General features: G+C 35.0%; 1 protein-coding gene across 2 annotated transcripts in view; it reads right to left on the reverse strand.

The window, feature by feature from the left end:
- The window catches only part of EPC2 (enhancer of polycomb homolog 2), a 127,960-nt gene that overhangs the window by 3,715 nt on the left and 99,551 nt on the right, over nucleotides 1-24,694 (reverse strand). Inside the window, exons 5-12 of one of the 2 annotated variants that reach the window (XM_027561240.1) lie at nucleotides 23,200-23,348; nucleotides 22,408-22,540; nucleotides 20,115-20,306; nucleotides 16,821-16,910; nucleotides 13,131-13,276; nucleotides 12,678-13,021; nucleotides 1,993-2,129; nucleotides 439-598 (exon numbers count right to left, since the gene is read on the reverse strand). In XM_027561240.1, coding sequence (XP_027417041.1) covers nucleotides 439-598; nucleotides 1,993-2,129; nucleotides 12,678-13,021; nucleotides 13,131-13,276; nucleotides 16,821-16,910; nucleotides 20,115-20,306; nucleotides 22,408-22,540; nucleotides 23,200-23,348 — 1,351 coding nt within the window. The remainder of the gene's footprint in view (nucleotides 1-438; nucleotides 599-1,992; nucleotides 2,130-12,677; nucleotides 13,022-13,130; nucleotides 13,277-16,820; nucleotides 16,911-20,114; nucleotides 20,307-22,407; nucleotides 22,541-23,199; nucleotides 23,349-24,694) is intronic. The other variant, XM_027561247.1, reaches the window with a different exon arrangement.

Here is a 24,694-nt window from a genome sequence, read left to right on the forward strand (position 1 = left end):
AGGAGTCACAGAAAGCAGGCCTGTGAGTGTGTAAGACTGGGAAGGTAAATCCAATTTCCAACTTACTGACAGATCATCGGGACTATTAACATAATTCTCCTTTTTATAAATGCACGATTGATTCAACAATGATGGTTAGCAATTGGCTTGATGTGACTGCTAAGATGTGAGGCAAATGACAGTATGTAGATAAAACTAGGCAGGGTGGACTGTTACACAGGTAGGTATCAACTAGGCATGGGAGGACCCAGGGAGCAGGCTTGATGTGACTTTTAGAAACATCGAACTATTCCACCACACATAGCCATAGAAATTATGGAGTCCTAACTGATTTCTTGTACAATGTTTCCCCTCTGGATTTAAAAATCAAAAATCATATCTCAAATCACTGAGTTGCAACTCTGAGCTAGTAAGTATCACTTGAAACAACAGGCTTACCTGAAGGCTGGACAACACCGTTTATGTTGCTGTGGCCAGTGTTCTGTTCCTTGGCTACCTCACTGCGACTTGGAACAGGTGCACTGACCACTGCAGATGCAGCAAAATGGGCGCTGGCTGAGTCAAGTGTTTTAGACATACAGTCAGAGGTGCTTGAGCCCTATAAGAGAAACAGAGTTAAACTCTAACTTTTAGATGTGAGTGCACAAACACTTAAAGAAGTGAGAAAACCCAAGAGGCTGTTGCCTTTTTCATTCTGAACAGTTAACAAGTGTTTATGTTAAGAGATCTAGGACTTCACAGACTATTTTCATCTGTGAAATAAGAAAGTTACTTTTTTATTATTTCTTAAACTGGGAAGCAACTATTTGTAAGAAACAGCTAGGGTAATAAACAATCCAAATCTTTAAGCCCTATTCATTTTTCCAAGTGTTAACGCCTTTAAAAATACTTGACAATCTATGATTATGTATTTTTTCCCCTTATATCTCTTCTGATATTTGCTTCACATATCTTTGTTGCTAAAGTGTCTAATGGTTTATGATGTCTATCTTCTTTGTGAATTGTACCTTTCATCATTAAAAATATTCATCTTTGTTTCATTTAAAATAAATAAAATTTTTAAAAATACTTGACAATCTAGATACTGTGGGCAAAATGAAATGACAAAGATGACTGACAGCCATTTTTGTCCCAATGTAAAAATGTATCTTAGCCTAACTTTTCAGTAGGCTGAAATACCTGAGATTCATAAAGGGCAAACAAAGGCAAGTTTAATGGTCATGTTCTTTTTGATTCTGTATAAAACTTGTTCAGGGTTAGTAACAGCTTTTTAGAGGGTTAAACAACAGAAATTTATTCTCATACAGTTCTGGAGGCCAGAAGTCCAAAATGAGTCTCACTGCCTCATCTCAAGGTGCTGGCAGGGCTTCTTTCTTCTAGCAATTACGCTGTTATTAGGTATTTATTTATACAGTCTTGGCTCTACTGTCAATCATTTAATGGTGCCTAAGGAAAACTTGGAAGGAATGATGCTAAAGCTGAAACTCCAGTACTTTGGCCACCGCATGCAAAGAGTTGACTCACTGGAAAAGACTCTGATGCTGGGAGGGATTGGGGGCAGGAGGAGAAGGGGACGACAGAGGATGAGATGGCTGGATGGCATTACCAACTCGATGGACGTGAGTCTGAGTGAACTCTGGGAGTTGGTGATGGACAGGGAGGCCTGGCGTGCTGTGATTCATGGGGTCGCAAAGAGTCGGACACAACTGAGTGACTGAACTGAACTGAACTGATGAATTCTTAGTGAACTTTCCAAAAATATGTAGCAATTTCTTTCCTAAATTAAAAATACTATATTTGGCTCTAGTGCTCCTCTCATGAAACAAAAACTAGTTACTTAAAATTAGTTAAATTAACTGAAAAAGACACAGGTTTTATCTTCAAAATCAAGAGTAGCAATAACAAGGTTATCTGCTTGACTTGACTAAAATTTTTTTAAAATGACATAATTATGAAAGAACAGACATAACCATGATTCAAAGACAGCTTTACCTGTGCTTTTGGATGTGTCTGTTGCGAGGAATGCTGAGATTGCTGTTTCTGCTGAAGCTGAGCAAGCTGCTGCCTTTGCATTTGAACTAACTGCTGTTGATGAGTCTGAAACTGCTCTTCCGTGATGCCCCCTGACACTGGCAAAGGACATTAATTTTAGAAATATGCATGTTTTAAAGTACTTTTAACAAGTAGAATACAATCTGAAGTTGCTCCACAATTAAGATGAAAAGTAATTTCAAATCACAGTATATATTATACATCACCAGCAAAGAACAGGGTAAAAATGATACACCCTTCAGCCAAAGCAGCTTATACCTTCTAATATTACATGCTTAAGAAGTTACCATTTGTAGTTTTTACTGTATAACACAGCTCTAATTTGAGGATTCCTCCATTTATTCAGACTTAAACCACATGTTAAGCCAATAGATGCCTAAAGTACTACCTATAAAAACATGGGCTAGAAATGAGATATGTTAGAAAATTAAAGATACAGTGCATCCTCAGATGTAATCAATTATGCTGTTACCAACTGTGTTAAGTTACTAAATGCCAAATAAAAATAAGACATTTAAAACTTTTATTTAAAAAATTACTTTAAAAAAAGTTATCAAGTTATAATAAGAAACACTTTTCTCGAAAGCAATGTAAACAAACTTTCACTCACTGATATTTAAGTACATCACTGATAAACTTATTTAGAGGACACAAAGCTATCTCCATAGAAGTCAGTATATTATTAGAGCCACAAAACATTAAATCATATCAGAATGCAGGTACTACCAGAGCCATTTTACTCTATTTTTCTTTATTGTTTTCTTTCCTTTCTCCCAGCTATTTCACTCCATCAGCAAGTATTTACTATCTACAATGAAAAGTGCTGAACAGAGAAAAAAAAAAATTTAAAAGAAGGTCCCTGCTATAAAGTCTTATAATGTAGTTGGGAAGAAAAGATACATATAAAGAATTCTCAACTAATTTAAGTCAACCTTTAAATGTAAATTAGCTAACTTAATCAATATGACCTAAAGGAGTTTAGATACGACCTTCAACTAATGTTACTTAACTAGAAATCCCCACCAAAGTTTTCCATTTAGCATAATCACAAATGAGAAATTATATATATGATAGTAAATTAGACATAACAAGTTGTGCAAAGTACAGCTTATTTTCTATGAAGGAATTAAGCCCCAGAGATGGACAAAACTTTAGATAGGCCTTCATTTCTGTTACACAACGTTATCATTAAAATTAGGATTGGACTGTTATGGAGAAACAGTTCTTAGACAGACAGCAATTTTATTTTTCGAAGATGGGCCTATGATAGTGCTCATTCTAAAATTTCACTATTACCTGTATTTTTGAAGTACATATTAGTTATCTTACTGAATTACCAACAAAATCAAATGTCTTTCTTTGCACATGTTGAATTCATTGCAAGTATTCTATTTTTAAATAAAAAATAATAACAAATTCTAAGTTTAAAATCTTCAAAATCAAATGAAAATGTGAAGTGTTCATTAATTTCCAGCTGTATGAGAACCTTGGGAGAGATTAAAAATAGTTTATTACATACAAAGGCAGGAAGGAAAACCTTAAGCCCAAATACATCTATTTAAGTCTTCTGTATATAAACCAGTGTACCAATTCAGAAGAAGTAGACTTGTAATCTGGTGTTAGTATAATCTACTCTCAAATGCAGCATGATGTTTGTCCAGAGCTTAGGTTTATGTTGTGATGAAAAGGTGAGAAATCCATAGCACTGAATTTTAAGTGAGGAATAAAACCAAACAGGATACACTTTTAGCAGCTATTTAAAAATTCAGACAGAAATGAGGATAATGAGAATTTTTTCATTTTTCAAAATCTTTTAAGTCAGAAAATCATAAAATCTTACTTCAGAAAAAAAATATATATAAATTACTTGAAAGAACAAATTGTATTCTTTTAGCAAAAAAATTAGTTTTGGTTAGTAGTTATTAACTAACAAAATGTTGCCAATTAGAGGTATTCTAGTTGTTTTTATGAAAAGATGATCATTTATGTAGATATCAAAAAGGGATGCTAATAAAATTTCCTGGTCTGGGGAGGGACATGTCTACTTACTGCCCTGACTTGTTGAAACCATTAATTTGTTCAAGAACTCCATCCTTTTCACCATAGAAAATGTATAAAATCTCAACCAAGACATCATTGAAATGACTCAAATTAATGGTCAAGTGTTGTCCAACTTCTTAAAAACTCATGCTGGCTTTGATACAAAAATTCTCATTCCTGATTCTGCTACTGGTTGAAAACCACTGGTGGTAAAACTTAATTCAAAAATATGGATATGCTTAAAATAGTAAATTCATTTTTTTCTTCTTCCCCTTTGCCTCAAACTCAGCATGTTAGATTCATTCTTAACATCTAGTTTGTTGTTGTTTTTAAACACTATAAGGTGTTTTGTGCTTGAAAATTGCTTATGTTTCTCATTTGGAATTTTCTAGAGCATTAAACATTCTTCAGACAAAAATAGCAATCATGACACAGAATTGGAACACATACAGAACACCCTCCCTAATTGACCTCTTTCATTTTGTTAAGATGAGTAAAAGTGGTCAGAAATGTAGTATGGTTTTAATGGCACAGTCATAGTACTGATCAAAAGGAAAGCACCTTCTCCACTAATTATTTTTCCTTTCATAAGTTACAGAAATACTTCCATAAGAAATTTATTTCTTACACTGACTTTAAGTTATCAAGAGGTAAGCATTAAAATACACCAGGAAAATGTCACACTTATAGTGTGAAGATACCTCTTTAGGAACGAGACATAGGATGGGGGCCCAGCTTTGGAAGGGTTCAGATCAGATCAGATCAGTAGTGTCCGACTCTTTGTGGGCCCATGAATCGCAGCACGCCAGGCCTCCCTGTCCATCACCAACTCCTGGAGTTCACTGAGACTCACGTCCATCGAGTCAGTGATGCATTGTAGTGACATAAAGAAGTGGGAATGTATGAAAAAAGAAACCATATCTGTTTCTCTTGCTTAGGGTCAAGTTCTTTCTACTAGTTGCTCTCAAAAGTTGCTAGCTTAAAAGTAAATTTCATGCTGGTCATAAATCTACCCTATCCAACACGTCCAAGTCCTGTCAGTTTAAAAGTAACTGACAATCTGCAAATTGACACAGTTACTATGCAGAACACAGAGATATCTTAAAAAACTAGGAGTAAAACCACCATATGACCCAGCAATCCCATTACAAGGCATATATCCTGAGGAAAGACACATGTAACCCAATGTTCATTGCAGCTCTATTTATAATAGCTAGAACATGGAAGCAACTTAGATGTCCATCAACAGATGAATGGATAAAAAAGCTGTGGTACATATATACAATGGAATATTATTCAGCCATAAAATGAGTCAGTCCTAATGAGGTGGATGAACCTAGAGCCTATTATACAGAGTGAAGTAAGTCAGAAAGAGAAAAACAATTATCATATACTAACACACATATATGGAATCTACAAAGACGGTACTGATGAACCTATTTTCAGAGTAGCAGTGGAGAACACAGACACTGAGAACAGCCTCATGGACACAGCTGGCAGGGGAAGGAGAGGATGGGAGGTATGCAGAGAGTAACACGGAAACATATATTACCATATGTAAAACAGACAGCCAATGGGAATTTGTTGTATGACTCAGGGAACTCAAACCAGGGCTCAGTAACAACCTAGAAGGGTGAGATGGGGAGGCAGGTGGGAAGGAACATGGGTAAACCTATGACTGATTCATGCTGATGTTTGGCAGAAACCAATTCAATACTGTAAAGCAATTAGCCTTCAATTAAAAATAAATAATTTTTTAAAAAAAGTAACTACAATCTGATTGTTTTATGAAGGCAAAAGGCAGGAAATGTTCCTTTCCCTAAGTAAGAGGTTTTGCAAATCTCCCTGGGTAACACATTCTAATAGGTACACATATTATAGAATTTCCCCTTTTACACACGCAAATTGTCATTCTGTACATTAGTAACACACTTGCATTTCTAAATATTTTGAGCATATAACTGACAGTCTGTTTTTCACTAAAGCCTCTAACCTTTCTGGCTGTCTTTCTACCTGCCTTATCAGTCAGCTTCTATGCCTCAGATGGATCCATGTAGCTTTTCATAGAATATCTGTCACCACCCTTAGAATGTTGATTCTGTTCTCAAAAATCGCAGGCATTCCTCCTTTTGTTCTTTACCTTTCAGTCATGTGGTTCCTACAAGGTGCTCTGCTAGCCTGATCCCTTATCACCTTTCCCTCTCATAATCTGACAGCGATCCAACACAAACATACTCTAGGTACCTCCACTAGATTTTACACTGGTATATTGATAAAGCTTTACATCACTGTTTCTTAAACTTGGGCCCAGAGAAAACATTCTTGAGTATGTGTGAAATCTTTAAAAGTATCTGTCAACTTTTTCGGAGAACGCAATGGCAACCCACTCCAGTACTCTTGCCTAGAAACTCCCATGGATGGAGGAGCCTAGGCTACAGTCCATGGAATCACGGAGAGCCAGACACGACTGAGCGACTTCACTTTCACGCATTGGAGAAGGAAATGGCAACCCACTCCAGTGTTCTTGCCTGGAGAATCCCAAGGACAGAGGAGCCTGGTAGGCTGCCGTCTACGGGGTTGCACAGAGTCGGACACGACTGACGCAACTTAGCAGCAGCAGCAGTCAACTTTTTACTGTTGTTTCATTGATAAACTAATAAAAAGAAACACCGAATAGAAACACAATCTGGATTTTCTAGATGACCACCCTACAACCGAGTATAAACACATGATTTTTGTGCTTGTATCTGCTACCTTTGAAAAAATAATCTTCTAACTTTTAATTCAGTGTTTTTCTAAAAGTAGGCTAAAGTGATTCTTGGGAGGCCACGAATATTTTAAAATACTAGCCTAGACCAAGTTTTTGCAGCTTAATGAAGAACATCTAATGTGATAGTAAAAATCATCTAAAAGTCAAAATGATTATTTGGCACGTCATCATCTACCAGGTAGGTCTATTATAAAAGTTTTAATATATAACTTGTTGAAACAATGCTGATTATATGCAATGTCTGTTTGTTTTAAAAGCTGGATCTGGGGTTACATGGAGGAGGAGATCGTATTTTAATCCTTCTAGATAATAGCAAGCAACCAGGTAAGGTTCACAAAAAACCACTGGACCTACTCTGAGGACAAATCTTCCGATCCACAAAAGCCGACAGTATAATCCAGGACTATTCACATCCTCTAATGTAACTAATGAGTAAACTGCAAAACTGTGGGGATACTAACCGGGGTGAAGATGAGAGGTGAGACAGGAAGTGAGAGGGTAAAAGGGGTGGGGAATGAGGAACAAATGAAATTTGACGATAAAACAGAATAAAGATCCATTTAAACTTCTGAAACCCAAGCTAAATAGTTATAATTGAAATTTCAGTATGATTTCCTTTAGCAGTCAAACTAAAATCTTTTAAACTCCTGAAGTCTAAATCTATTTCTCACCTTTGGAAGTGACTCTAACTTAAAAAATAAGTCCTTGTGAGTACCTCAGCTGGTGTTAAAACATAGTTTTCCTTTTTAAAAAACTTTCATGCTTGCAAACATTTTATACCATTTTCAGAAAGAATGGGAAAAGACACTGCAACCATGCATTAGTCTAACGCAAGATTAAACATAAATTGCCCTTCGAGTCTGAACAAGCAATGCTACTTTTAGATGTGAAATATATTTTCTTAAGGTTGGGATTTAAGAATAGTATCTCAAAAGAACAAATACTGCAGTTTCAAATGACTGAAAACTTTATCATCTATTTATTTAAATAATATAATATTTGCTTGTTATAAGCTCCCTGAAGGTAAGGATTATTGTCTTCTAAAATTCTGCAACTTCCAAACACTTAACATAATGCTTTGCATATGTTAGATCTTAAATAATTATGTATTAAAAATAATTTTCCTTGGTTATGCACTTCCTTTATTTAGCACATCTGTCTTTCCTTTCTCTGTCCTACTTCTATTCTTTGAGAATAGGTTTTCAATTAAGACAACATACTTTTATTTAATAATTAACTAAATGAAGTCCTCAGTTTTAGTTCTTACTAGTACCTAGGACACACAATTCTATTTGTTTCCCTTTAAGTCCATTTAGTATGGTACCGAAAATAATAATTAGATTACATTCAGGACACAGCAACTATGACTTGAAAAACATTAATTGGGTTATTAACAACATAAAAGTAAGAAAATTTTCTGTCAGTGGCTCTCATGTTCAAGGTTGTTGTTTAAGAACTAAGGAACTTGTGACACAAGGGTCATGGGTATCAGGTTTCTATTTCTGATCAAACCCTTTATTTGCTGTGAATTTCCCAGCTGTGAAACAGATGATACTCTCTGCCAAGTAAAAACATGGTTCTGAATCAGTCCTGTTACTCTTAAAGACACGTATGTTCTCCTGACCAAGTCCACTAACAATTAAGCAGAAAGCACAAGTGTTACAGACACATAGATTAAAAGAAACCAAATGTACGAGGATTCAATTCTTTTGCATATGTCCATCAAATATAATGGAGAAGGAAATGGCAACCCACTCCAGTATTCTTGCCTGGAGAATCCCATGGACAGAGGAGCCTGGTGGGCTACTGTTCATGGAGTCACAAAGAGTCAGACACGACTGAGTGACTAAGCACATCAAATATAAAAATGTAACTTTTAAGAAATTCCTTAAATTCTCTTTAGGTAAAAAAGGAATTTCTATCCATATTTACTGAAGTGTAACTGAATCCACTTTAAATGATCTATCCAGAACTGAGAAACTATGTAATGAACATAACTGCTAAGGGGCGTACTTAAAACTGCCATGGGCAAATTCCCTGGTGGTCCAATAGCTAAGATTCTACACTTTTACTGCTGTGGGCCCAGGTCTGATTTCTGATTGAGAAACTAAGATCCCGCAGGCCCTGTAGGGTGGCCCAAACAAACAAATAACTGCTACAGCTTTTCAGTTGTTTACAAAACTGCTGTTAAAAACACGTCTCATTATGAATTTATATACCATGCCTAATATTTTGAAACAAAAGAAATTTGTTAAAAACAAACCATCCTGTGACTTCAATGACTACAGAGGGTTATAGTTAGCAGAGAGAAAACATGAACAAAATCCTTTAATAACAAATAATGGAATGGTACTAAATTGAGACACAGTACCATTACATAACAAACATAAACATAAGAAGGAAAAATGGCATAGACCAAAACCACTATTTTTTTCTGATGACAGGGGAAAGGTAAAAATAGAAAAAATCTTATTATCTATCACATATATGTGATTTAAATTCCCTGAGAAGTGTATGCAAGCCTAAAATAATATTTCAAATGCTTATTTTATGCTGATACATGGTAGTGTCATAAAATTCTAGAGCTGACTGTATGGACTTGTTATATTCTGAATCCATACATGCCAAGTACTGATGATACAATAAAGAGAAACATATATATTTTCTGGAAGAGTCAAGTCAAATAGTTCTGAAGTGTTTCAAGAAAGTACAGTAGAAAGCTGCAAATATTTGGCCATATTCAAGTTGAGAAGGAACATTTAAAACCAATCCTTTGTTATGACATTCATTGGTAGAGAAAAAATTCAATCTATGGTCAAATCTACTTATAAATGCTTATGGTTGATATGTTTTTAAACTCTCTTTTTGGCAAAATTATTGTAATTTTTGGTACAGGAATTTCAGTTAAATAATTTGAATAATGTCTTAGAGTTGGCTGAAAAAGGATGTGACCTAATATTTGACAGTTCAGTTCAGTCGCTCAGTCGTGTCTGACCCTTTGTGACCCCATGACTGCAGCATGCCAGGCCTCCATGTCCATCACCAAAATCTGGAGTTTATCCAAAAGCATTCCCATTAAGTCTGTGATGCCATCCAATCATCTCATCCTCTGTCATCCCCTTCTCCTCCCACCTTCAATCTTTCCCAGCATCAGGGTCTTTTCAGATGAGTCAGTTCTTTGCATCAGGTGGCCAAAGTACTGGAGTTTCAGCTTCAACATTAGTCCTTCCAATGAACACCCAGGACTGATCTCCTTTAGGATGGACTGGTTGGATCTCCTTCAGTCCAAGGGACTCTCAAGAGTCTTCTCCAACACCACAGTTCAAAAGCATCAATTCTTCGGTGCTCAGCTTTCTTTATAGTCCAACTCTCACATCCATACATGACTACTGGAAAAACCATAGCCTTGACTAGACAGACCTTCATTGGCAAAGTAATGTCTCTGCTTTTTAATATGTTGTCTAGGTTGGTCCTAACTTTCCTTCCAAGAAGTAAGCATCTTTTAATTTCATGGCTGCAGTCACCATCTGCAGTGATTTTGGAGCCCCCCAAAATAAAGCCTCTTACTTTTTCCACTGTTTCCCCTTCTATTTGCCATGAAGTGATGGGACCAGATGCCATGATCTTAGTTTTCTGAATGTTGAACTGTAAGCCAACTTTTTCACTCTCCTCTTTCACTTTCATCAAGAGGCTCTTTAGTTCTTCTTCGCTTCCTTCCATAAGGGTGGTGTCATCTGCATATCTGAGTTTATTGATATTTCTCCCAGCAATCTTGATTCCAGCTGTGCTTCTTCCAGCCCAGCGTTTCTCATGATGTACTCTGCATATAAGTTGAATAAGCAGGGTGACAATATACAGCCTGGACGTACTCCTTTTCCTATTTGGAACCAGTCTGTTGTTCCATGTCCAATTCTAACTGTTGCTTCCTGACCTGCATAAAGATTTCTCAAGAGGCAGGTCAGGTGGTCTGGTATGCCCATCTCTTTCAGAATTTTCCAGTTTACTGTGATCCACACAGTCAAAGGCTTTGGCTTAGTCAATAAAGCAGAAATAGATGTTTTTCTGGAACTCTCTTGCCTTTCCGATGATGTTCATGAATGGGCTCCAGCGGATGTTGACAATTTGATCTCTGGTTCCTCTGTCTTTTCTAAAACCAGCTTGAACATCTGAAGTTCACTGTTCACATATTGCTGAAGCCTGGCTTGGAGAATTTTGAGCATTACTTTATTAGCGTGTGAGATGAGTGCAATTGTGAGGTAGTTTGAGCATTCTTTGGCATTGCCTTTCTTTGGGATGGAATGAAAACTGACCTTCTCCAGTCCTGTGGCCACTGCTGAGTTTTTCAAATTTGCTGGCATATTGAGTGAAGCACTTTCACAGCATCATCTTTCAGGATTTGAAACAGCTCAACTGGAATTCCATCACCTCCACTAGCTTTGTTCTTAGTGATACTTCCTAAAGGCCCACTTGACTTCACATTCCAGGATGTCTGGCTCCTACTATTTTTACACTTCTAAGAATCCTGCTGTCTAAAGTCATATTAGGTATTAATCCATTTCAGCTTCAAAAGGTCATTAAACTTCACACTCATGAACTTTATGTATAATCAGATACCATTTTCCTTACCTAAATTCGTTTGGAAGAAAATTAACCAACTAAGTTGGAGAAATGATATGCCAACTTCCAATCATTCAAACAAATCCAATTTTCCATAACAACCTTTAAATAGACAAACATCTAAGTAAAGTTTGAAAATAAACAGCTCAGTAATTAAAAAGGACTAAACACTACATAGACAAAATTTCAACCTAAAATGATTTAAAATCACTTTGAAGAAGCATAACATATCAATTTTATATACTAAAATACACTGTCCAGGAAATAATTTAGAAATAAATACATTTTACAGAAAGAAAGGATATCAACAGTTTAAGTCAAGCCACATCTAGCTCTGCCTTTGTATACCATGCATTTTTTTTGCAATTTATACATTATAAAGACACTCACAAATTATACACTTATATATATGTGATAAAGAGAAGACTATCCACAGAAGAAAACAAATCAAAATTACATCTTAGAGTCTCTAGATGTTACACATTATTTACAATGCTGAGGTATATTAATTTTAGTACAATGCCTCTTAAAATGAAAAATACTTCTTGATCTCAATTAGAGAGGTATATTATCAGACCAAAACTACATTTTTCAGAAAGAAAGCTTTAATGGAATTTCTGAGGGGCAAATGCTTAAATTTAAGCAAAGTTAATATAATAAGTGAAAGTGAAAGGAAAAGAGGCTTCCCTGGTGGCTTAGATGGTAAAGAATCTGCTTACAATGCAAGAGACCTGGGTTTGATCCCTGGGTCAGGAAGATCCCCCGGAGAAAGAAATGGTAACCCACTCCAGTATTCTTGCCTGGAGAATTCCATGGACAGAGGAGCCTGTCAGGTTAGTGTGTTAAGCTTTCTATAACAAAAACACTTTTGTGCTATGATGATCTGATAGTAGCTAATAATCACTCTGCCCAGAGAGAATTCTCTACACATTCTCCCTGCACACTCATTGTACCAGGTACGCACAGTCAAAGTGAGTGGTTTTACAGGTATTGGTTTGGAACTTTTGGTTAAAATGCAAACCACAATAATAGTTTAGTTTCCTACATTGGGGGAAAAAAAAACATAGGTTAAGCTAAAATTCCTTTCCTCAGTAGGATCATGAAAATAAACCTTCAAAATTCATCCTGAAAGGCTATTTAGTGGATAATGAAAAATTAAGAAGAGAAGAGGATATACTTTTAACAAGTAGCAACTTACCTGATATGCCATTCTTGCTGGTGTTCAATAAAGCTACAGATGCTACAGAAACTCTTCTATTGTTCACAGTCTGCCCTGGTTTTCTTGAGGTACATTCTTCACTATCACTGTCCTGTAAATTTAGTAGCCTTGGCTGGAAACACTGTAGTCGACATGATCTGATATTGCTTAATATTTCAGAAAGGGACAGTCTATTTTCACAATGTTTATTGGAAGCATTGGTCCGAGAGAAATTAGAAGAAAAGTCTATATTTTGGGAAGCGCTTGAAAAACCATTCAGCATTTCAGGGTCTATCTGTTTCAGGACTGGGTCATGTTCTGTGGCTATCCGGTCCATTATGACCCTGAAAAGCAATATAAAGCCAAATATTACCTACAAGAAGTTAATAACATTTTCTTGATACCATCCCTTCCATCTTGTAAACAAATACCATGTCAAAACGAACAGTTTACCTTCCACCTCTGCCAATTCGCCTTCTTGCAAATCCTATACATCGTCTTGGGACTGTGAGTGTTGTAAGACAATGCCTGTATCTTAACTTATCCAAATCTGCCAATTCTGAATTTCCAAATGAACGGTTAGTTTGGTCCAAACGAGGCTGCACAAAATGGAAAGAAAAACTGAAACTCATAGAATAATTCTGAAATGAAGAAAAGTTAAATCATGATAAAGTAACTACAGTATTAGAACAATTAAAATTTAGATATAAAAATTTAAAATCGGGATTTAAATGTTAACCAGGTAAAATTCTATAAAACTGATATAGAAGTTCACTCATCAAAATAACTTAAATTTTTATGACTATCAATATATTTAAGATATATTTTAAAAGAAATATATCTTTAAAGAACAATGTGGCTTTTAACATTTATGTAGAAGAGTTGCTGTTCAGTTGCTCAGTAGTGTCCAACTCTCAGCGACTCTAGAGATAATGAATTTAGTAATTTATAAACTTGCTACTGAGATATATTACAGAGACTTCAATAGGATTTTCAAAAATTGCACTTCAAGAAAGCAAGCATGACCTTATTCTAGGTACCTGAGTATGTTCTAGTGTCACCCAGTTTGTAGTCAATGAAAACCTGAATAGAATTTGTATCCCACAGTTGTGTGAAAACTGTATAAATTTCAATTATGTTGAATTGGTGCATGGTGCTTTTCAGGTCTACTATATGCTTCTACTTTTCTGTAAATTCATTCTATTAATTTTTAAGAGTTTGATATTGAAATTCAACTAAAAATCTTAATTTATCTACTTAAATAATTGTAATATATGGTGGAACTATATGCAACTTTGTTCTGTATTTTCCACGTCTTCTGTAAATGTGTTATCATACTTTCATAATTTGAAAAATAGAGGAAAAAAAAGCAAGCAAGCACAGATGAAATTCATACTTCCTCTATTTTTAACGACATACTGTGCGTTTCTTAGCCTTCCCATTTCCTCAGTTCAGTTCAGTTCAGTCCTCAGTTGTGTCTGACTCTTTGCAACTCCATGGACTGCAGCACGCCAGGCTTCCCTGTCCATCACCAACTCCCAGGGCCTGCTCAAACTCATGTCCATCAAGTCAGTGATGCCATCCAACCAGCTTGTCCTCTGACTTTCCCTTCTTCCACCTTCAATCTTGCCCAGCATCAGGGTCTTTTCCAATGAGTCAATTCTTCACATCAGGTGGCTAAAATATTGGAATTTCAGCCTCAGCATCAGTCCTTCCAGTGAATATTCAAGACTGATTTCCTTTAGCATGTACTGGTTGGATCTCCTTGCAGTGCAAGGGAATCTCAAGAGTTTTCTCCAACACCACAGTTCAAAAGCATCACTTCTTCAGCACTCAGCTTTCTTTATAGTCCAACTCTCACATCCATACATGACTACTAGAAAAACCATAGCTTTGACTAGATGGACCTTTGCTGGCAAAGTAGTAACCAGGAGCTGACTGTGGCTCAGATCATGAACTCCTTATTGCAAAATTCAGACTTAAATTGAAGAAAGTAGGGAAAACCACTAGACCATTCATGTATGATATAAATCAAATCCCTTACAATCATACAGTGGAAGTGAAAATAGATTCAAAGGATTAGATCTGATAGACAGAGTGCCTGAAGAACTACAGACAGAGGTTTGTGACACTGTACAGGAGGCAGTGATCAAGACCATCCCTAAGAAAAAGAAATGCAGACAGGCAAAATGGTTGTGTGAGGAGGCCTTACAAATAGCTGAGAAAAAAAGAAAGCTAAAGGCAAAGGAGAAAAGGAAAGACATACCCATCTGAATGCAGAGCTCCAAGAATAGTAAGGAGAGATAAGAAAGACTTCCTCAGTGATCAATGAAAAGAAATAGAGGAAAACAATAAAACAGAAAAGACTAGAGATCTCTTCAAGAAAGTTAGAGATACCAAGGGAACATTTCATGCAAAGATGAGCACAATAAAGGACAGAAATGGTATGGACCTGACAGAAGCAGAAGATATTAAGAAGAGGTGGCAAGAATACACAGAAGAACTATACAAAAAAGATCTTCATGACTCAGATAACCACCATGGTGTGATCCCTCACCTAGAGCCAGACATCCTGGAATGCAAAGTCAAGTGGGCCTTAGGAAGCATCACTACAAACAAAGCTAGTGGAGGTGATGAAATTCCAGCTGAGCTATTTCAAATCCTAAAAGATGATGCTGTGAAAGTGCTGCACTCAATATGCCAGCAAATTTGGAAAATTCAGCAGTGACCACAGGACTGGAAAAGGTGAGTTTTCATTCCAATCCTTAAAAAAAGGCAATGCCAAAGAATGTTCAAACTCCAGCACAATTGCACTTATTTCACATACTAGCAAAGTAATGCTCAAAATTCTCCAAGCCAGGCTTCAACAGTACATGAATCGTGAACATCCAGATGATCAACCTGGATTTAGAAAAGGCAGAGGAACCAGAGAAAAAATTGCCAACATCCATTGGGTCATCAAAAAAAGCAAGTAAGTTCCAGAAAAACATCTACTTTTGCTTTATTGACTAAGCCAAAACCTTTGACTGTGTGGAACACAACAAACTGTGGAAAATTCTTAAAAGAGATGGGAATACCAGGCTATCTGACCTTCCTCCTGAGAAATCTGTATGCAGGTCAAGAAACAACAGTTAAAACAGAACATGGAACAACAAACTGGTTCCACATTGGGAAAGCAGTATGTCAAGGCTGTATATTATCACTGCTTATTTAACCTATATGCAGAGTACATCGTGAGAAACTCTGGGCTGGATGAAGAACAAGCTGGAATTAAGACTGCTGGGAGAAATATCAATAACCTCAGATATGCAGATGACACCACTCTTATGGAGGAAAGTGGAAGAAGAACTAAAGAGTCTCTGGATGAAAGTGAAAGAGGAGAGTGAAGAAGTTGGCTTAAAACTCAACTTGCAGAAAACTAAGATCATGGCATCCGGTCCCATCACTTCATGGTAAATAGAAGGGGAAACAATGGAAAAAGTGAGAGGCTTTATTTTGGGGGGCTCCAAAATCACTGCAGATGGTGACTGCAGCCATGAAATTAAAAGACGCTTGCTCCTTGGAACAAAAGTTATGACCAACTTAGATAGCATATTACAAAGCAGAGACATTACTTTGCCAACAAAGGTCCATCTAGTCAAAGCTATAGGTTTTCCAGTAGTCACGTATAGATGTGAGAGTTGGACTATAAAGAAAGCTGAGCACCAAAGCATTGATACTTTTGAACTGTGGTGTGGAGAAGATTCTTGAGAGTCCCTTGGACTGCAGGGAGATCCAACCAGTCCATGCTAACGGAAATCAGTCCTTAATATTCACTGGAAGGTCTGATGATGAAGCTGAAACTCCAATACTTGGCCACCTGATGTGAAGGAGTGACTCATCTGAAAAGACCCTGATGCTGGGAAAGACTGAAGGCGGGAGGAGAAGGGGACAACAGAGAATGAGATGGTTCGATGGCATCAGTGACTCAATGGACAGGAGTTTGAGTAATCTCCGGGAACTGGTGATGGACTGTGTGCTGCAGTCCATGGGAGTCGCAAGGAATTGGACATGACTTAGCAACTGAATTGAACTGAAGTCATCTTGACATGAGTTATCTGTTAATTCCAGTTCCCAAAACACCACAAAAAATATAGTTCTTACAGCATAATACTGGCATCCTGCCCGCCTCCTGAAAGCACAGGGACCATCAGGATCATTTTCTTCTTCGGGTTCTGATGCTGGGGACGGTACCTAGGAAAGAAGCATGAAGTGTTCCATTTAGGAGTTACCAAAAGTCAACAGTCTTTGTAATGGTCTAAAATCAGAATCTGATCACAAACAGTGAATCACTCCACATTACATACAGTAGGTAGTGAATTCCCCAAAATATTTAAAGATTAGCACAAGTTTTGTACGGTTAATAATCATTTTTAATGGGTAAGTTCTTGCAGTTTACATGGTATTGCTTAACTGTTTCTGAACACGTAAATGCTTTAAGCTTGAAAATAATTCGTATGGTTTTTACATACCCCATTTATACATTTTATAAATATTGTATGTGGCCATAAATACTTTGTAATAATAATTATGCTTCATCTATAGGTAGGTATGCTTTTATACAATAACTTCATTTCTCTATAATAAAGCCTTAAACTAGGAAGATAAAAAAAGCTTATGAATAACCTCCCATCCCCCAAAGCTGAAAAGTTCATACACTGCACTGAAAGGGGAGTCCCTTATTTCCCTACTTGTTTTTAAAATCATTTTTAAAATTTAACAGATCAGAAGCTGAAAATCAAAAGAGGAAAGAGGACTTGCTAAAAGGTAAGCAGACTGGTTTAGAAGTACTAATCTCACCATTGGACAGCTAAAGAATAAAGACTTTCAAAAAGTTGTCACATATTAAAAGCACAAGACCAAGTGAGACTAGGACAAATCCCCCTCCATAATCTGAGCGGATCTCTAAGGCAGCACTGGTACATTATAGCAAACATTATGTTATCGAAAACAGATTAAGTGAAATACAAATATACTCTGATTTGGCAGGAAATAATATGGTTTAGATAAATTTCTACCCATAATGGTTAAAAAAAAAAAAAAAAGTTTTGGTACTTAAGTTTCAGTTGTCTCGCAATTTCACTTTGGAGTACATCTCTTTTTCTGACAACGCTGGCTCAACCACATTTACTTGCAAACTTTTGAACCTCACAAATCCCTCTCTTCCTATTTTGAGAGGAAAAATGCTTTCTCCACATTATTTCAAAACTGTGGTAATTACCACTGAGCAGGATCATCCAGGGGAGAAAGGCATTTGTTTGAGGTTCCAATATACCTCCACCAACCCTATGGGGGAGACACAGAAACAGTAAGCTGGGGCTGATTCTTCTTCCTAGGGAACCAAACTCAAACCTGAAACTTGAAAGGAAATCCCAAATGTGAATTTTACACTTTGGTTCCTTTATAAAGCAACTACCTCTTCTACAATGTACACAGAAAGTGTCACAAACAAAGTCTCAGAAATTTTTTGCATCCCTTCCTCCGGATTACCCAAGGAGGGGTTTCCAGGATTTAGTCTGAGATTTAAGAAGACAGGGCTGATGTTAGGAGAATCAGAAGCATGACTGAGAAGAGACTGGTTTGTACTCTGCTCTTTTGCAAATCAGTTGGAGAAGTCTGGTTCTTTAAGTTCTTTAAGGCTCCTTATTCCTTTATTCTTGTTTATTGGACACAGAAGAAGCATATGATTATTTTAATTATCTTTTAAACAATAAAATCCTGACTTTGTAAGAGCCACATTCTAAATAGCTGCCTCACTGAATAATGTTCAACTATAGGTCCATGCTTACTTACTGTTTAGCAACCAGGGATACCATTATAAAAATTAATGTTGTCAAGGACCCAGTACAAGGATTCAGAGGAACCTAGTAGTTTCAAAATGTAATTTCATGTGGGAAGGGGACTATATGAATAAATGTAAGAATTTAGAACAGAGATGAAGATTCCTTAATAGATGAGGAATATATCTAGTATGCTGAGTGCATCTATCAGACTGGATAGACTGATTCTAGCAATATAGAAAAAGTTTCTACTAAACACAGTATCCCTTAGCATCATTCTTAAAAGGCTGGGAATGTATAGCAGAACTTTATTGGCTTTTATATATGTATTTATCTAACCATTTCACTCCTCACTTAAATTTACTGCTAGCAATTCCTTCTAATATGCTGTTTTCTCTGTCTTGGACCCTTCCCTACATTTTCTATCTGGAAAAGACCTACTATTTGTGCCCTCATTCCTTCAAAATGTCATCTAATTCATGTCCCATGACTATTCAAAGCCCTGCCTGAGTCTAACAACATAATCCTCTGTCAATTTTACTTATTTTTTAAATATTTTTTTAACTGCCCTCCCATCCAGACTGCCACATAACCTTGAGCAAGACCATCTGACAACTTTTAATAAATGACTTCATTTAAGTGCTTTTAAAGAGCATACTAAACACATTTTGTGCATTATTACAATGTGTGTGAATGCTGAAATATTATCTGGGCTAGAAAAACTAAATCATCTACAAAAAAGTGAAACTAATATAATCTAGCCAAAGAAGACAAATTTTATATAAACTCTAGATTTTAAATAGTTACTACAACAAGGAGTTTTATAAACTGTCTTGCTTCCAAATTTATCTGTCATGTTGATTTAAAAAAAATTTTTTTAAGCAAGTCAGTCAAAATGTTGAAATACAATAACACATTATAGTACTTTCTTTAGGTTTCCTATACTGTATGAAAAAGAAAAAAGGAGGCCACTGCTACACCAGGTGCTAAACAATGTATTTTTTAAAATCAATCCTTTAGAATATAAAATAAAAGTTTTGTTTTAAAAGACAGCACATACGAAACAAAAATTGAGATTTTTAAACTGTTAAAATTTGCTATAAAACTGCTATAATATAACCAAAGAATTATTTTCACAAGTTAAAATTTGAACCAATTCTAAATCTTCTTTGGAGTCAAATAGTTATTGTTAAATAAATTAGCACAATTTTCATTAAAAGTTGTAAAATACAATGCTGATGGAATATGGAAATTATTATTGGTGAATGTTTATAATTATGTGTTAAATGTCTTAAAATATTTATAATCTTTAGCTCAGGATTTCCGTTTCTAATCATCTATTTCAAATATGGAAGGATGAGGCAGAGATGCTCATTTTTATAAAAGGGAGAGCTTAAAACCACCTAAATGCTACACAAAAGAAATAAAATATATTCAACTGATAGAAAATAACAAAGCAAAAACCATTTCAGTAACTACATAAATAATGTGGAAAACGTTTATGTTATAACATTAAGTGAAGAAAGCAAGAATCAAAACTCTAATATATTATGTTTTAAAATAGAGCAATATAAAAGACTAGAAGAAAATGTCTGTAAAATAGTTTTAAAACAAGCACCTGTGGAAATTCATCTTCCTCTGAGCTGTGAAAGTCATATTGCTTAAGGTCACTCTTATTGATCACAGGCAAGGTCTCAGGAGTGGGCTGTTGAGATGTTAGCACAGCCTCTGCTTTAGGCTTCTTTGGGTACTTCTTCTTTTGACGAACCACATCAGAAGCCTCTTCTTTCAAAGACAAATGATGCGGGTGCTGTTTACATGATGATTTTTCCCCCAAAAGGAAGAAATGAAAATCATTTTAGAAATCATAAAAAACTATACTGCTCTTTGAAAAAACATACATTTTTACCCAGGAGGTGACTTTATTTTCTGGTTTTAATATGCAGAAACTATTATGTGATGATAAGCTAAAAAGTGCTTTGTGTTCACAGATTACAGTGAAAAATAACTGACATTTAAATTTACTTTTTTATATTGTTATCAATACTTTAAACTAAGATATTAGTGATTTTTAAAAATTATTCTTTATTATGCAATCCAGTATTTAAAACATATTTAAATTCTATTTTAATTTTATTTAAGTCTACTGATTAATGATGAAAATTAACTATTTTTATTTTTTAAATGACTTGAATTAGATTATAAATTCATTAATTCATTTCTATGTTTATTTCTAATTTTTAAAAATACCTACATGTAGAATAACTTTTCTGAGACAGAAGAGCTTATTAATTAGGGAAAAAACCTTCACTTTTTAGAATTAATTACCACCTTATCTGAACAATAATCAAACTGTCTTCAAGTACCCCAGAGTTCTTTGGTGGCACGCAAGAGGCTGTCTGGCAGAGACTTAACTGATGGGTGGAGTCTAGAACCCAGCAATCCTCAACAGAGCAGCTGTTTCTGTTTTAATATACTAGCATTCCTTTTAATAAATAAGAATCTACTTTAAAAAGTTTGAAAATGACTGTTCTAAGCATCAAATTACAAGCGCTAACAAAGTGTAAAAGTATTTAGGAAGTTTTACATTTTTTCAAGTAGCTCAGATTTTCATTAAAACTACTTTAGGGTCAAAAATGTTATACATGATGAAAACATTGCTGAAACACTGAGTTATTGAGCTATAAATGCTTTCATACAATGGGCATGGCTATGACATCAAAAAGAAATCCCCAACTTCTCAGAAATTACTTATATTTTAAAGTAGGATGTGTGACAAAGGAAACATAGTTAACTATGTGAAATGCAATCATATTTCTAAAATTAGTATTTAAATAGTGTGGGTGTTTAATCTTAGAGGTGATCTAAGATTAAGAATCAATATATAACAATGGCTGATTCTGCACTAATTTGGGGTTGAGATTTTCATATTCTATGCCTATCAGTAATATTCCTAGGAAAAGCATTGATTTAGAACTAGATTTAAAAAAATAATGTACAAAATGACATTTATTGTCTAGTTTATTGCAAAGTAAGTGTGATTTAAAGGGTAGGTGGGCTAGATGCCTGTGATTAATAAGAAAGAACTTTGGTGTTTGAATTGACACAGTTGAATAATGGAGGAGTCTCCCTACTCCATTCTTCCTTGACCTTTAAGAAAGAACCCATGAAAAACGAGGATTGTGCACATTTTTAAAAGATGAATTTTCCACAAACATCCTAAGCCGTTTTAAAAATCCTGCTACATAGTAGAGCTCTACTGTCTAAAAACTCAGCCAATAACCTGTTTCTTTGTAAAAATCTAAGCTCTTCAAAGGTTTTATTAATTTTTGCATTTCTCAACTGAATGCGTTTATACACCAAGTGAATAATGAATAAATATAACTCTTCAGTCTAAGAAACTAATTACTAGTCTCTATAGAGTTCTAGAAGTTATAGGACTTTTTCAAGTCAAGATAAACAGCAACTGATAAATGCTGGTTATGGCAATAGTGAGGACAGTAACTTTGAATAGTCTCAATGAAGAAAGGTTTAATTTTGATGCCTGCCATCACAATGCAGGATTTGCTAAGGCAGTGATAATAACTAAGCTGTAATTACCATTATTCTGTAGGGATACAAGATAGCACAGTTGAAAACACATGGTTTTTGGTGTTAGACCTAGACTCAAAATCTTAAACCTGCCACTTAATAACTATATGATCTAAAAGTCACACAGAGGTAAAAATCTACCTCAAAGGGATGTTGTAAGATTAATCAACATGCATATAAAAAATCCTAGCAAAGTGCAAAAAGTAGGAACTCAAACATGTTAGTAATCTTCCTTCTTAACCAAACTATTATAAGACAATTTCAGAAACCAAATGTCCAGTCAATATTATCATACATGCTTCTCCCCAGAAGATACTCACTTTAGTTTTACATTCTTGGACTTTGTGATGATTTCCATTATGAAGAGTTGCTGGAGTGGTATATAATTCTTTTTCTGATCTATTGATCTTCACTTCATTAAGGATTTCACCACCATAGTCTCCTAAATGATATCTTGAAAAGGAAATAATATATAAGAAAATGTTACAGTTCAAAAATAAAAAAGAAATAAAAAACCAATGATACATCATTTACTTGGAACACAACTAATCAGACAGAGCCAACAATTAATCGGATTATTCTTAAGAGAGAAAACGCATGGGAATAAAGAAGCTCATATTTGGGATTTAGTAAAAAACAAAACTCTCCTAATCTCTAAGATACACAGAAGATGGACTCTTCATACATTTCATATTTTCAGGAAAAGGATTATTACATTGGTGAATACATTTTCAAAATGCACCGAAACAAGTATTTCCTAACTAATCAAAAAAAAAAATCAATTAAACATTTATTTCTCTCAAATTGTGTTTAATAGAAACTTTAATACGATCTCCAAGTTCTTTTCTAAATACACTTAAATAATTCTGCAACAACAAGAAATTAAGTGTAACAGAGGATCTATACTATTCACAAAAATATCTCCCAAATTTGCAACCCAAACTGGCAACTTAATGGTTTAAAAACAAAAAGCAAAAACTAGCAATCACAATTTTCAAAAAATGTAGATATTGTTAGATAATCAATTTCAATAGTTATAAAGCTGAAATTTGGTTACATTTTGCCTTTCATTTGACTGAAGCATTACTGGTATGTAAGAATAGCAATGTTACCTTTTTTCCACAACTTCTAAGGTTAAGTGCAATAATTCTCGTTTTGTTTTCTCTCTTCTCTTAATCATTTCCAAAATTGTTATGGCTCTACTAAATTCTCGTCTCAGTTTCAACATCTTTTCATAAGAGGCTTCATCATTCTTTCGATTCTATTTAAAATAATAAGTTTAAAAGAATAAATCCAACTGTCCAGATTTCCAGCCTCATTCATCAAAATCTTATCAGACCTAAATTCATTCTATAAAAGCAAAATGTTAAACACACACACACACACATCTAAACAGCAATTACATTAAGACAAGCTATTTAACTAAAAACAAAAAAAAGCAAATATCTCAATAAATATTCAGAAAAAAAAGTTGCCAGCTGTTGAAAAGATGGAATGACACAGATGGGATAATTCCAACATAAAATTTTTAAAGTCTGCCTGAAACAAAAACTACTATATCAAAAAATGTGATCTTTTCTTATTGTTATAAGGTCTTTTTCAATGACAGAGAGAAACAGTTCTGTCAAATCAAGGTTATCTAAAAATAGCCAAACTGAGTTGCTATCCTTTCAGCCTTCTAATCATGGCTGGACAGTTCAATACACTACAGTGTAAAGATTCACAATGACAAGCAAAGCTTCACTTTAAAAACTCAGATATAGTATGGGGAGGGAGGAGGGAGGAGGGTTCAGGATGGGGAACACGTGTATGCCTGTGGCGGATTCATTTCGATATATGGCAGAACCAATACAATATTGTAAAGTTTAAAAAAAAAAAAAAAAACTCAGATATAAAACAGATTACAGAATATAAAGGATCTCAAGGAATGGAATTACCATGCTGAATATAGTATAACCTCATTGCAGAGTAGAAAAAGAGATCTACTAGTAAAGGTCTGAATTTCATTATAAATTCTTACTTTGAAGTGTCAAAAGTAACTTGAACTAACTCACAGGTAAAAGTTCTAACTAATAACTAGAGAAGGCTCAGTTATAATTACCTGCATCATCTGCATCTAAAAGTTACTGTTAATAAAAATATTTTGTTCAATCAAATAGCCACAGAATTCTTACTTTCTATTAGGTGTGGAACTATCTGTTTAAAAATAGACCACTGCCACTTCTCATTCTATATGTTCAGACTGTATTTAAGCAAGCTTTCCATACTTGACTTAATAAAGCAATGTGACATTAGAAATCTGAACCCAAAGAAAGCCAAGTTTCGTATTGGAGGATTATAAAAGATAAAATAAAACTTGAAGAAGATACAAAGTTTTACTGTTTTCTTTTGCGTAGTTTCTTGCATTTAAAAATTAATCATTACCTATAAAACATTACTTAAACTAAATCTCATTAAGGCAGTGCATACTGAATATTAAAAAATACTATGTTATTAATAATAAATCCTCTTTAATCTTATCCAAAGGAAATACATCACTTTCCCCCTTCAGTAATATATGTGACAAAAGACAAAAATCTAAAGCACAGTTTTAAGCAAAATATTTTG

Source organism: Bos indicus x Bos taurus, chromosome 2 (assembly GCF_003369695.1).
Source record: "Bos indicus x Bos taurus breed Angus x Brahman F1 hybrid chromosome 2, Bos_hybrid_MaternalHap_v2.0, whole genome shotgun sequence".
NCBI classification, from domain to species: domain Eukaryota; kingdom Metazoa; phylum Chordata; class Mammalia; order Artiodactyla; family Bovidae; genus Bos; species Bos indicus x Bos taurus.